Source organism: Silurus meridionalis, chromosome 23 (genome assembly GCF_014805685.1).
Source record: "Silurus meridionalis isolate SWU-2019-XX chromosome 23, ASM1480568v1, whole genome shotgun sequence".
NCBI lineage: Eukaryota > Metazoa > Chordata > Actinopteri > Siluriformes > Siluridae > Silurus > Silurus meridionalis.
The window spans coordinates 18589100-18603787 of NC_060906.1; the positions used below are offsets into that span (position 1 = coordinate 18589100).

Consider the following 14688-nt stretch of genomic DNA (forward strand, 5'->3'; position numbering starts at 1 on the left):
CCTACAGCTTAGCTCTGCAGTCTGCATTCTGAAGATTTAGAGGATTAGCTGATGGACAATTTCTGTCTGTCCCAATCAATTATGTAAATGAAAGCCTGGATCACGCATCACACATATTTGGCTCTGGAACAGGAAGCCGGAAAGACAAGGCGTTTCAAGAGGCAAAATTGTGGCTTGTAAAAATAAATAAATAAATAACCTTAATGAAGCATGTAGCTCACTGGGGGTGATGGACATTACAGGAAATCACAAGGTGTTCATTAATCCATTCATTATTTGAAAAATTATGTGCGAATGAACAATACAATTAAAACACATGATACATGAGTGCGTCCTGTAAGTCTGCATCTGTGCGTTCTGATCTCATGTGGCAGCGTAGTGTTATATATATATATATATATATAAATAAAATGAGGTTTCTAAAATGAAAACTGATCTATAATCAAATAATGACATTGGAGAAATGGCTCCATCTGGTGCTTGGATGCAATCTAAGAGTTAATTCAGCGTGAGCACGCACACACACACACACACACACACACACACACACACACGCTAAATCTAGTTGTTTTTTTGTAGAGAAAAAAAATATATACACACACAACACCTTTCATTTAAAAAAAAAAGTTTATCATTACACAACCAAAGATAAAAAAAAAAAAAACGAATAATTCCTCCACAATATTTTTTTTCCGAAATGCTTTCAACATCATGTTCTGAGTTCAAGACAGATCTCAGAAACTCTCATATCTCATACTGAGATTTATTCAGTAAGATCATTAGTCACACAGAGCAGGTAAACAAAAAAAATAAAGGCGAAAATAAAACTACAAAAATAAAGAATTAGGACATGATGGTCCCAGTAGGGCAGATCAGAGCTGAGGAGGGACGTTACACCACGGCATACTGCTGATACAGCAGCTCCCGAATTCTGAAGTAATCCTCGCACATGCAGCCCTCCAGCCCGATCCGGCCTGCTTCCGTCTGTGTGAAAGAGAGAAAGGATAAGCAAAACATGAGACGACAAGAGAATTGACAGATGAGAGAGTAATACAGAGACGACAAAGAAAAAGAGAACGAGTGTGTGAACACAAAAAGACAAAAACAAAACAGCAAGAAAGAGCAAAAAAAATAAAGCAAATGGACAAGAAATGCAGTAAAAGGGAGAGAGATAAATTAATGAAAGTAAATAAACAATGCAGACGATTAGAAGAAGAGAAAACAGACAATGAATTAAAAAAAAGTTAAATATCAGCAAGGTCTATTTCATTAATGCAAACTCTGATGTATCCTCCTTGAATTGTAAACGACAAGACTAAAGTGGATGAAAACACCAGGGGGTTAAACCCTCGATGAATGAAGTTCAGCTGAGCATTTGAGTGCTGATATTGAGGAAGGAGGAGGCAGAGGAGCTGGAGTCTTACCCTGCGCACAGCCACCATGTTATTACAGACAAGCACTCCGCCCACAAACTCGGCCTGGATTCCCTCACGCAGCAGAACCTGCTTGAAGTCAGAAAGCCTTGGCTCGTTAATGAACACAGCCTGGTGACCTGGAGCCTGAGAACACACATGCACAAATCCACGCTTAGTAATGCAGAAATCTGTCCTGGGTCTGAAAAGGAAGCAGTTTCTTAAACACCAACACACTGCATGCTCTCTTCACTCACCTCAGTCACGGGCAGCGGCTCCAACGTAGGAATGACGTCACTCTCTTCGGAGATCTCCTTCACGTCCTCTCCGAACAGTGTCTTCATGGCTCGCTGCGTTGCCACGGTGCTGGGCTCAGTCATGAGGTCGGAGGTGACATCCATGGTGATCTCTCCGTTCTCCGTGTCGTCCCTGGGGTCTCCGTCCTCCGGCAGCACACCCGTGTCCACCTTGACTACGCGCATGTCGAGCACACCATCAATCCATGCCAGTTCTGTGTCTTTGGCCTTGCAGAACTGCAGAGAGCTGACTAAAGAGTCCTTCAGCCTCACCTGCAGGAAAATAAAACTCATGAAGACTCAGGAAAAACAGTTTGAATATTTAAAAAAAAAAAAAAAAAAACACCCCACACTAGACAAATGTACCAAATATTCAACAAATCCCAAAATGATTCAGACAGATTTAGTCCTTTATACCCAGTGTGCTGGTGAGAGTGTGCAGATTATACAGTTGTTCCTATTCAGTCAGTCATTAAAATAATCTAATTGAGTTTTTAATACATTAAAATATACAGATTGAATAAATCTGGAGCCAAATTCTCTGTTCAGGTTCATTTATTTATACGTTATCTTCTGGTTACCTGGTAAATGTGTGTTTCGCTGGTGGCGTCCACAGTCTCCTGCAGTTTGGGTGTATACACTTTGATATCTTTACCACTGAAGGCTTTGCAGGACTCGGCCAAGTCCTGACTAGATTCTGGAGGTCCGTGAACAATAACCAGCTGCCGAGGCTTCATCTGGTTTATAATCTTCTTAATGGAGTCACCATCTGAACGGCCCTCATAGTCTATGTAAGTGACCCGAGATCTGTGGATAGAAGCATGAACATCTTATTGAAATGATTGTTTCACAAAATATACTCTGATCAGGCATAACATTAGGACTTTATAACATTAGGACTTTATAACATTATGAGCAAGTAAATTACACTGATTATCTCTTCATCATGGCACCTGTAAGTGGGTAGAATATATTTAGGCAGCAAGTGAACATTTTGTCCCCAAAGTTGATGTGTTAAAAGCAGAGAAAAATGTCGAGCGTAAGGATTTGATTGAGTTTGACAAGAGCAGAATTGTGATGTCTAGACGACTGGGTCAGAGCATCTCCAAAACTGCAGCTCTTGTGGGGTGTTCCTGGTCTGCATTGGTCAGTATCTATTAAAAGTGGCTATTGATTTAGATAAGGTGGACAACAGTACAAATAAAATAAAGCATGATTGGGAAGAAGAAATGGGTTTTAACAATAATGGCTATAGATGGGATGAATGCTTGAGAAATTTACATGTTCTGTGAATGCAAGGCATCATCTAAATCACTTTGAGGTACGTTTAAGGTAATTCATAGACTTCAATATTGCTAATCTAAACTTCATAAAATATATACAATGATTTCTTCAAACTGTAATAAGTGTAAAACCTCAGTAGGCACCTTATTTCATTCCATATGGTCATGTAGTAAAATTTGGCCATTCTGGCAATGTATATTTAAATTTCTTTCTGATGCATACTCAATGAATCTGGATCCTGAACCTTATGTTGGACTATTGGAAGCAAAGAGAGCTTTTTGTAATAGAGATCAAACACAGGCAATCTCATTCTGTATGATACATGCAAAAAGACATCCTACAGATGGGGAAAGCTGATGCAGTCCCCACTTTGAGATGTGGGCGAGGAAAGTGGGGAAGATATTGTACTTGGAAGAATTGGGATTATTTTCCAATAAGACTTGAAAACCAATAAGACTATTCTTACAAGAACACTGAAATGCTTTGATGTCATTATATGCCTACAAGTCCTTAAAATAAGTCTTTATTATTATTTTACATGTCTCCCTGTTATGTATTGTCTGGTTACTTTTTATCTTTATTTTTATTGCTGCTGTCCATCAGGTAAAATCATTGCGCATTAAAATTTTGTTACTTGTGTAAAATATGCTTTTTGTTCAGCGTTTGAATAAACCATCCAATTTACAGTTGTGTAATTTGCAGTGGGTGGGTGGGGGGTGTGCAGGCAAAAGGGGAACCAACACAATATAAGGCAGGTGGTCATAATGTTACGCCTGATCAGATTTCTGGGTAATATTAGATACAGTCCTGTTTACTTGATAGTGGCGTTGGAGCAATGAATCTATGTGCTGTGTGCCATTACTTATACCGAGATAGAATCAGCTAAGAAAACAACAGAAAATTCTAACAGTTGACTCTTGAAATGACACTAAAGCATAAAGAGATGGGGGATATTGCAGGAACCTCTGTAGAAAAGCTGCATTTTGAATTTATCGAGCTGAAAGTGAGGTTTTCTAGCCCCACCATAAGCAGTTTTTCCTTTAAAAAACAAGGCAGGTATGGGTGCTAACCTGATTTCTAGGGTCTCTTTGATACTTATGCACTTAGTAGGAACGTCAGAAAGGTCCTGCTCCATGGGCTCATCTCCGTTAGCCAAGCCTGACTCCAGCTTGCTCTTCTCCTCCTCTGTGGCCTGCAACTCAGGAACAAGGAACTCCTCAGATCTGGAAAGGGATGACATGACGAACATAGCAATGAAACGTGTTCTTCACCAGATACACACACACATCGACATAAAGATTATGAAGAGACATCTGACCTTATGATCTCTCCGTACTCATCCCACTTAATCCTCTCCTCATGAGAAGGGAACATCGGGTACGACTTCTTAGCCTGTTTGAAAAAGCTTCCCTTCCGTCCTCCTTCACCCTTCATCATCAGATCATGATGTTTGGTCTTCACTGCGGCAGGCTGCTCCAGATCATCGTCCATGTCACTCTCATCGCTGGAGTCAACGTCCACCCTGAGCAGTCAGAAAGTGCTTACGGTTTACGATCTTGACTTGGTGACCGATACAGTCTAATGACGCCTAATAACCTGATGATAATCTGATTCATAGCTGGGTAACTCACTCTTTCGCTTGCTCCAGTTTTTTAGCGGTTTCTTTCTTGATTTTTTCCTTCTCCAAATACTCCTCTAGCTCTTTGCCTTCCAACTTGATCCTTTTTCTTATCTAGTTTCAAAACAAAAGGAAACAAATGTTACACAAAATAAATTACATTTCTATCAGAAGTAATTTTGCCTCCTAGCATCCTTCATTTCATTCACATCCTGTGATATCCTGTGATATGTGGAATTGTCAGAATTTTCTCCTTTTATAAGAAATCCTTGAAGCAAACGCTAAAAAATCCATATCACTAGACTAGAGGTCGACCGATTTATCTGCGCTTTTTTTTTTGGTTTTGTTTTTGGCATTTTTAATTAATTGGAATCTGCTGATTGTGCTGCAAATTAGGCCGATTATTAGGCAGGTGCATCTGACACATCAAATCGTATGTACCTTCTGCGTTTGCTTGAGATAACACAACTCTTCCATACCAGAAGGTGGCAGTAGTGTGTGTTCGGCATCCAAACATGCTCGACCGTCAGCTCGGTGTGTCCCAGGGTTTAAGTTCCCATCATTCATTCTTAATCTTGCCTTATATATTTCATATGGTGCTACTTTGGGAGATCTGATGGGAGCGAATGCGAATCACTTTTTTGAAACTGTATTGCTGTGCTGTTCAAAAATCTTTAAATCTAAGCAATTTTCTGTATCACTTCTTATTAATTAACTGTCAGGTTTTTTTTAGATGAAAGGAGAAAAAAAAATCAGCCAAAAACATTACAAAAATCGGCATCATGTAAAGGTCATGGGCTGCCCTGATTTCTAAATATCGGCATTGGCATCGACTAGAGCAGGGGTGGCCAACCCGCGGCTCGCGAGCCGCATGCGGCTCTTTGGCTGGTTTCATTCGGCTCTTACGTTCATATCGATATTTGTGTGTGACGATATTTTTTATGTGCGTGTTCGCTTTGCTTAAGTTCAATACGGTATTTTTAAGACTTAAATGAGCTTGCCCCTACTGGGAAACTTTGCGGTATATCAGACCTTGGCATGAGGCCAATCATAAATTACAGGGATGCACCGAGAATTTTCGGAAATCCCTAAATCACCGAAACAACACGGCAGAAACACAATTGTAATGACGCAATAAAAAGCGCAGCAACACGGTTATCTGGATAAGAGCAACATGTCTGCGGTGTGCGGAGAGCGATTTGCAAAACATGCAATGCTAAAATTTCAAGAGGGGGGTGTATCTGCAAAGAGTTTCTCCAAATCGGGTTTAATTTATCACATGAAATCCAAACATCCCGATTTCCTTCTAAATATGAGAAGAACGCGGTGCAGAAAAGTAAAGTCAATCCGAGCATGCGCACTCCGTCTGTAGTGGACGTTTTTGAAAAGGCAGGAAAGTTTTCCAGTGATGGTGCCAAGGCAAAAGGCATAACAAAAAAATTATGGATTTCATTGCCTTTTGAATTGAATTTTTATTTCGGTGCATGCCTAAAATATTATCGTTGGTGTGGCCCTCTGACACAATTCAGGTTTCTCATGTGGCCCCTTGTAAAAATTAATTGCCCACCCCTGCGGTATATTCATTTCACGCACATGCGCATTTGAAAAAAATACTATAATATAATAGTATTACACTCAGGCGAAGTGAACACGCACATAAAAAAAACACAAAGTCTGTGTTTTCTACACTGAAACACGTGAAATCAAAGCATTGATCTGTTCTGACTGACACACGTGAAAGAATTGCTTCAGTGGCAACAACGGAATACGAGGCAGATTTGAAGGGGATTGTTCAAGGCAAGGATGCCAAAAGTACCACTAAGTAACATGCAAATTATTATATTTTTGTTTGTGTATTTGGTTGAACTGATAGTTTGTGTGTGAGACAGTGCAGTGTTCATTGTTGAAAATGACTGTCCTGTGGTCTTAGAACTGTAGGAGTCCATTTCTGTCATTATGTTGGTGTGTGACATTTACAATAAATCTGGCTGAGCAGAGGTGTGTGTGTGTGTGTGTGTGTGTGTGTGTGTGTGTGTGTAAGAGGAAGGGATGGGTGATGTTCATGTGTGCCCATCTGTATAATGTGGCTCTTTGCGGTAACACAGTCAAAAATGTGGCTCTCGGTCTCTGACTGGTTGGCCCCCCTGTACTAGAGGAAAACCCAAATACGAGACTCATAAAACAGGAAGTGGCCCCGATTGTGCACATGCGAAAAACAAAATCTGAGCTTTACATCGCACTACAAATTTAGTATTTATTCGCACTACAGCTTGTATTTCCGGTACGGAGTGAGTAGCCGTGCCGGACTCTAGTTTCTTTTGTATAGCCTTGTCCATTTGTTATGGCAGAGACTAAACAAGCTTGCACTCCACCACTTAATAGGTCCCTGTGTGAACTTAGACGTTAAATATTTTCCGCATGTAAAAAAGTATTGCATTCAGGACACGTGTGCACCGAAACGAAAGCCCTGCACAGAAAGATTTCTGTACAAATACCGTTACACCCCTAAGTAACACACGATTTCCATATAATGGTTACAGAAACTGATACGTTATTGTAATTTGTTATGGTATCTGTAGTAGTCTCACTTAAGGGAAATTGTATGAAAAGCTCATTGTGTCACAATGCTCCAAAATATACGTCTCCTCTGAAAACAGGTATTCAGAAGGTGTTTTCTTTTAAAGATTCTGAAGCCAGAAAGTAAAAAATACACTACATAAACAACTCCAGATGCTCTCAGCAAAACATATGAGATGGAGACTAAAAAAACAAACTTTAAACCTCAAAAGACTGCACCGCTGACAAGCTATTTTCGAGGTAAGTGTACTAACATTGTAAGACAATTTATCGTCTATTAAACATTATATTACTACATATCTGTAGAAAGTTTACCTCTAAATCTATCAGCTTCTCTCCAGGATGGTCTATCAGGTAGCGTGCCAGTGTGCCCGGTGTAGTGCGGTACGTTAGGATGATGGAGTTTTTCGAGTCCTGGCACCACTGGATGAAAAGCTCACGTGAGAACCCAGACTCCAGATCAGGTTGGCTGCACAGCACCACTTTGGGACTCGGCACTCGCGCCAAATCTGCTAAACTGTGGCACAAAGACAGGTGGCGGAATTGGAACGGGTTGTTACGCTTGTCCTCGAAGCATCGCATCAGCTTGTCACTCATCCATTCCACCTGGGGAAGATAGAAAACACAGGACAGGTGTAATTTACCAACAATTAGAGAAGCCCATATTTCTCATTAGACTCTGTGCATTTAAAATGAGCACTGGGAGGAACGGAGAGCAAACAGCAAGGGGTGAGGAGGAGATTCATATCGAAACTCCCACATAAAAAAAAAAGTTCTTTTTTTCTCTCAACTCAATTCTGATTTGTTGTTTTTTTTCTTGCAATTCCGACTATTTTTCTCGCAATTCCGAGAATCCCAATTTTTTTTGCCAATCAAGCAGCCTCACCCAGTCTGTAGTGCCACATTGAAAATGAAATGGGCTACAATCAATAGAATCGCATGGTATCAAACACATTCTCCGATCCCTGGAGAGAACAAACCAGATGAAGCAGAGGAGCCTCGTTCATACACCAACAGCTTCAAACCCTTGGATTCTTCCTAATATCTTATGTAATTGATTACCTGAGACTTGGAGAACTCCACCACATTGTAGCTGACATTGTTGAGTAAGGCAAGAGAGTAGACGCCCAATCCTGCGTCCTTCGTTCTCCAGATCTGATCCAGCAGCTGAGCAAGCTCCAGCACACGGCCTGCAGTGTCTACTGCGATCAGCACATTGCCGTCATTACGCAGCGTTTCCATGATGTTGGCTAGAAGGGGGAGAATATAAGAGTGTGGTGCTGAGCCATTAAAAAAAAAAAAATGCCCGGGCTAAACTGCATTAAACACAAAATAAAAGACTTTTTACAAGTATATATTTGCATATATCTCGATATGATCGGTTAAAAGATATGGGCATTTATTTATTACTGTTTTAGGACCTCACATTTGTTGGAATAATCAAGTTGAAATTGTCATCTTGAGATACGAGGACTTACTCAGGAGCTGCTCGTCACGCTGTTTCCTGCGAGGCTGAATGTATGTGGCATTGAACGAATCGGTGATGAGCAGAGAGGGACGACTGACTGCCTCAAGAGAACAACCATTCAGGTGACTGCAAAATCAACGAAAAACAGATTATTTCAAAATATAAAACCATGTAATACTTTGCAGAAAAAATACTGTACACTTTTTTTTACTACATTCAATTCAATTGAATTTGTATGGAACTTTTCACAATTAACACTATCACAAAGCAGCTTTGGAGAGAAAAAAAAGATTAAACATTAAATCCACTAATGTGCCCCTGTATGTTTCTCTGAAATCAGTGAGCCAGTGGTGAGGAAAGATTTTCTGACACAAAATGAGGAATTAACCTCCATAGCAACCAGATTCTAACCCAAACCTCATTCAGGTGACACTAAATATCCATTTATTACAGTTTCACCATTGATGAGATTATTAACTGTTCATTACTGGTATCTACTTACATTTCTCTTTTGTGGTTAAAATCTACAGCATAAATAATCTCCTCTTCTCCATCCTTTACGATCTTCCAAATGGTCCCACCGAGCATATGTCCCGCAGGAAGAGGAGTGATGGACAAACCATGTCCTTTACCTGTTAAGAGAAAACAAACAAAAAACAAGAGAGAAACTTATAATACTGTTTCTTTTTATGACTTCTGACTGAGAAACATTTAGTTTTCTTTTATTATTCAACCACAAACAAAAGTAGTTACTTTCGTGTCGATATCAAGGACCCTTTATATCTGTTACAAGTTGCAGCATAGATTTGTAAAATATAGCATTTAAAATGCAATAAACCGGCAAAGTAAAAATGTAAATAACACAATCAGTATGTGTGTATTTGTGTTTGCAACATACATACATAATATTTTCTTAAACTGAACTTTTTTATTTGAGGGTCATAGCTACAAAATGTAGTTCTGCATTGCTTTTGCTTGTTCTAGATTATGTTAGCGAACCCCATTCAGATGCTCATCTGACCCCTTTACCTTTCAGATTTACAATCTGCGAGTATTTTAACTGCTGGATCTTGTCAAAAGCGGAATCCACATCATCCAGCGTGAACAAGCCGAAGTTCTCAGTGTTGTGACGTGACTAAAAAACAGGCATTAGATCAGAAACGGTACCCTCTGTGTTCTGACGCTGGTTAATTAGTCATAGCAATGTTTTTATGCGTATTTTCTGCTTAAGCTTTGCTGACACATGATTCCATGTTCATACCTGATAGAGGTCGTACATGAACATCTGGCCCATCTTGTACACGGGGATGGTGGCATATATGGCGCAATTGAGACCCAGCTTGCCAACAGCGTAGGGCAAAGCACCGAGATGAAGTGGATCTGGGTGCGACAGGAGCACCGCATCGACCTGATGGACATATCTGAAACAGCAGAAAAAATTAAAAACCTGGTTCATTCATTTATTCATGATGATTGATTTTTCTTAGTGGTTTAATACATTACCCACAATGCCATTCGATTACCTGCTAATAGGGACACCAGTGGGGATTTATGCTTTTTGCTAAAGATCCTAACTCTAAAATTACCCCTCAATGGAAACTAAGATCTCCTCATTCATAGGTTCGGCATGGAAGCATCTTTGTGTACCTAATTTAATGCTTGAACACATACAGTTAAAAAATAATAGCATTCTAATGCTCAGCTTCCACACATCCAGGGCTTCGTTAGATATTGCTTCATGTTTAAATACAGTGATGCTGCAGCACATTAGACAATTAATCTGTCTACCTCCCTCACGTCCTCACCTGTACTTTCTGCTTAAACTGATCGGGCTGCAAGACTTCAACATTCCTGTTTATTCTGCCATCAGCACTACTGTAGGTGCACAGTGTGTTGTCATAAAGCTGCATTGCATTCTGTAACTTTGAGAGCAGCTTCGCTCTGTGCACTACCTATTATGCACGATTTCCCTTTTAAATTATTAAAAAGGGTAAGTGAGGAGGAAAAGAAAGACCCTAGCGCTTTTGTTTTTTTCAGACTAAGAGCATCTGTTTGTTGAAGGTTTTCCCCTATTAAATAAATACTAGAACTACATAGGAGAAAACCAGAGAACCCAGAGGAACCCCTATACAAACACTGGGACTCTGCAAAGACTGGTCAAGATCAAAAGGCTCTGCATGGCAAATCATTTCAAAATAAGTGCACTTTTTATTTACGTACCTTTTCATAGCATCGATGATGTCCATGGAGAAGCTCTCGTCCCAACCACAGTCCAGCAGGAAGCGAAACTCATCCACCTGTAACAGGTAGCAGAGGGCAGATTCCTCCTGCACCCCGGACACAGCTGTAAACTTGATGATGGACGTCATCCTCGGCACGGAGATCTTTCACACCTAAAACAAGGAGAAGCGAGAAAAAAAAAAGGTGTTTGGCACACTTTTGTCAAAACAAAACAAAAAATCTATTAAGTGTTAGTGATCAAATGATAGTACATGATCACTAACTCGACACACTAATTGCAATTGCTTTTGACTACCATCAAAGCACAGGTGTGTGTGTTTGTACATATATATATATATACACACACACACACACACACACACACACACACAGCTCATATAGATACAATGTATAAAGTTATGCACAATTATTCAGTATTTCTTGTTAAATTAACCCAAACTTCCCAAAAGAGCAAAATATTTTACCAACTGCCCCAAAAACCTTTAACATTTACTCATTAGCTGTACATTAAGTTTAAAACCAGACCTAACTGACCACTGCATTGTGTAGCTAAGCGTAGCTAACAAAGCTAGCATCCCAGCTAACTGCACTGAAACATTACTTTTAAACCATATTCGTGAATCTCAGCATACCGGACAGTCTGCTAAATATAACGTAGTGATTTCGAATAAACGCGCGTCCTCACAAATGTTTGCAAACGTGACCAACGTCATTGTTTATTCACATTTATTTGAGCCACACGGCTCACACTTTCCTTGGCTTCAGCCATTTTGTGGCTGAATCCTAACTCGCTCCGTCGTAGACATATAGTGCACTACATAGGGAGGGAAAGTCGGTGTCCTTTATACCCTACATAGTGCGCATGTGTGGGTAGTAGGTTGTTGTTTGGAACTATGCCTTTATGCAGTTGCCGCTATAGATCGGCGTTAACTGGCATGTACCATTATATTCTTAAAGAATACGATACATTATGTACTAACTACAGAGCGTTTAAATTAGCTGTAAAGTATGAAAGTTATGATTATTTTGTTTAATTTAGGTGTAAATTGTACAAAGGCCCTTTAAAACTAGTATTGATAAATATAGTTAAAAAAAAATCATTGCCCAGTTGGTATGGTCCTATGACCTCCGCTGGAGCAGCCTGATACCAGACAGCAAAGCTAACCAACGGTCAGTAAAATATTTAATATAATTGTATAAACGATTACATTTATTTGGTATTATTGGTTAAAACTTTTTATCGGTGTTTTAGATTATATGTTTGAATTTATGAGCAAAATAAAGCATATCTAGTTGGAATTTTAGGATGTTAGTAGAATTAGCCAAGTTGTTTGCTAACTAACGAATCGTTTGGACCTGTGTGTCACTTCTGGCTTTTCCCCCAGTCATTTATTTACTACTTCTATATTTTATATATAGTATTTTCTTAATCTTTTGGAAATTTCCCCTTAGTATAAATGGATATGAATGATTTTGTTGGAGACCTCAGACAACAGTAGCTAGATTAACTACACCCCTGTCTCCTGGTTAATACTCACAACATACGTTTACAACTTTTTCTTTTTTCATCATCATCATCTGAATAAGAGCTGGCTGATGGATAGGCATCATAATATAGAGAAAAGAAATAATCTGTTAGAGATAATGACTGTGAAACATGTGCAAAACATTTCTTATATACAGTCACTGAGTGATATTCTGCAGTGTCTCATCTCTACACTGATCTCAGTTCATATGTGTAACACCTCAGGCCTCACTACTGCTGTGAGAAGCAGTCAATCATTCAAAAAGTTTACATACATGTAATAGAGTTGCTGGTTTTACCGGCTGTAATAATTAGTCCACATTTGGACCCTGAATCCACCGGCTGAACTCTCAGAAAAAGAACACTGCATTTTAAAAAGGTAGTGGATGCTTAGACTTTTATGTGCCTTTTGAACATCCCATTCCACATTTAGCCCTCATGTGCTGTTATAATATCCTGCACTCTTCTGGGAAGATGCTCATCCAGCAAAAAGGGTGTTAGTAAAGTCAGGTACTGATGTAGGTGAGGTGATGAGCCCTGGGGTCCAAACAACGTTCACATTCAACCCTAATGTGCTCAATAGGGTTGAGGTCTAAACTTACATACCCATGCAATGTATATCTTCATGGAACTGGCTTTGTGCTCAGGGGCATGGTCATGCTGGAACAGGTTTGGGTCTCTTAGTTTAAGGAGAAATGTAATACTCCTGCATTCAGACAATACAATGGTGTGCCCCTGATACTTTGTGAGAACATGTTGAGGCCAAACCACATATGGCTGAAAAAGTCCTGATTCTTTTGTTCATATAATGCGTGTACCTGGTTTGAATTTTACGGTTTCTATATTTTTCACCTTGCCATCAGTAGAGAACTACATTTTTGAGTTATACTTTTTTCCCAGCATTTTAGTGCTTTGAATGGTCGCATATGTGACCAATGTGAGTAAAACACTGCCTTGTTTCTATGTCGATTTCAAGATTACTTTGTTTATGTCTTTAGAATTTTTTTTTAAAGCACAGAACCATGTTTGGCTAAAAAACTCAGACATCCCAATACTTTTGTGCATCGAGTGTATTTCAGAGCACTTGGGGAAATAAAGTAGCAGAAAAGCACTTATGTCACGTTTAGCTAAAGGCATCGCATCAGAGACGAGCTACAAAACCTGAGATGTTTAGTCAGATTTGAGTTTTTGCACTTTTGAATCTCCCTTATCTGATATAACAACAGTGCCTGGAAAAAATAATAATGAATAAATTCATTACACCTGCTATGAATGACCTGTTCAGAATCCATGCCACTACATTTGAAAAGTGTAACAAGAAATGCACCTCCAAAACCATCACTTTAAACTGTGATCTTGAGATCTGATATATAACGTGATCACTGAGTACAACTGTGGTTCCAGGCATCATGGTGAATTTTGCAGCGATGGTACGGGAGCACTGGGTGAACGTCTTGGTCCCACTGGGCTTCGTCATGGGCATTTACCTGGACAGGTGGAATGACCAGAAGCTGACAGCATTCAGGAACAAGAGTGCATTGTATAGCAGGTGAGTTTCATACAGGCAGTGTTGCATTACATTAGTCAAGATGACTAGTATTCATTTACACTTTATTGAGAGTACAGAAGTACAGTCCAGGCTGAGGGTATTGGGCAGTGATTGCATTTCAGTGTAGAACAACATCAATATATTTTCCATTGTGTTTAGATTACCATCACAATGTGTAATGACATGCTGACTAAACCCACACGATGCTCTTTCCTCACAGGGAACTGAAGCCTGGTGAGGAATACACCTGGAAGTGAAATTGTCCTTGTTGTATTTATTGGATTTCCTGCGCTCTCAATTTCCTCCGACATCCTCAAAGCTGTAAATGACTTTTCAATAACATTTGTGATGTAAAATATACAAATATAAAAAAAAGTGTCTATTTTCTTTTGCTGTTGTTCAGACTTTATAAGTGGTGCAAGGTTGATATGAATCAGGTCAGCTCAGACCCTGGTACTACACGTATTACATAACTAATACAATATTCAGCATAATCACTATCTATTATCTATCATTTCTGGTTCACATGTACCATCTAACACGTTTTCCATACAGATGTAAACATCTGCACATTTTAATCTATCTCAGAATATACTGATACTCCCATCAGGAATAACATTAGGACCACCTGCCTAATATTGTGTTGGTCCCCTTTTTGCTACCAAAACAGTCCTGACCCATCGAGCACTAACTTCTTCAGCGGTTCTAGCTACAGTAG

General features: G+C 39.5%; 2 protein-coding genes across 3 annotated transcripts; one reads left to right on the top strand and one right to left on the bottom strand.

The window, feature by feature from the left end:
- Positions 1-749: 749 nt before the first annotated feature.
- cpsf2 (cleavage and polyadenylation specific factor 2) lies at positions 750-11681 on the bottom strand. 2 transcript variants are annotated; one of them, XM_046836906.1, is made up of 15 exons: positions 11529-11681; positions 10876-11048; positions 9917-10076; positions 9685-9790; positions 9158-9287; positions 8666-8781; positions 8250-8437; positions 7503-7793; positions 4624-4724; positions 4311-4514; positions 4063-4215; positions 2290-2515; positions 1670-1981; positions 1425-1559; positions 750-984 (listed from the first exon to the last, which is right to left on the bottom strand). In XM_046836906.1, exons 2-15 carry the CDS (start codon positions 11022-11024, stop codon positions 892-894), a joined length of 2364 nt encoding a protein of 787 aa, XP_046692862.1. In that variant the 5' UTR covers positions 11025-11048; positions 11529-11681; the 3' UTR covers positions 750-891. The 2 variants fall into 2 exon arrangements, with proteins under 2 accessions (XP_046692862.1, XP_046692863.1); XM_046836907.1 differs by having other exon boundaries at positions 11582-11671.
- Positions 11682-11859: 178 nt separating this feature from the next.
- On the top strand, positions 11860-14357 carry LOC124377247 (NADH dehydrogenase [ubiquinone] 1 beta subcomplex subunit 1-like). The gene is made up of 3 exons (XM_046836646.1): positions 11860-12066; positions 13826-13970; positions 14191-14357. The coding sequence occupies exons 2-3, from the start codon at positions 13831-13833 to the stop codon at positions 14225-14227; spliced, it is 177 nt and encodes a 58-aa protein (XP_046692602.1). The 5' UTR covers positions 11860-12066; positions 13826-13830; the 3' UTR covers positions 14228-14357.
- The last annotated feature ends 331 nt before the right edge of the window (positions 14358-14688 follow it).

Excerpts from the sequence above, each read along its gene's own strand:
- cpsf2 (XM_046836906.1), bottom strand. The coding sequence starts at position 11,024 with ATGACGTCCATCATCAAGTTTACAGCTGTGTCCGGGGTGCAGGAGGAA. Across the intron at positions 2,516-4,062 it reads AAAGAGACCCTAGAAATCAG|ATCTCGGGTCACTTACATAG; the intron begins GTTAGCACCCAT and ends TTCTATCCACAG. Across the intron at positions 1,982-2,289 it reads GCGAAACACACATTTACCAG|GTGAGGCTGAAGGACTCTTT; the intron begins GTAACCAGAAGA and ends ATTTTCCTGCAG.
- LOC124377247 (XM_046836646.1), top strand. The coding sequence starts at position 13,831 with ATGGTGAATTTTGCAGCGATGGTACGGGAGCACTGGGTGAACGTCTTG. Across the intron at positions 13,971-14,190 it reads AAGAGTGCATTGTATAGCAG|GGAACTGAAGCCTGGTGAGG; the intron begins GTGAGTTTCATA and ends CTTTCCTCACAG.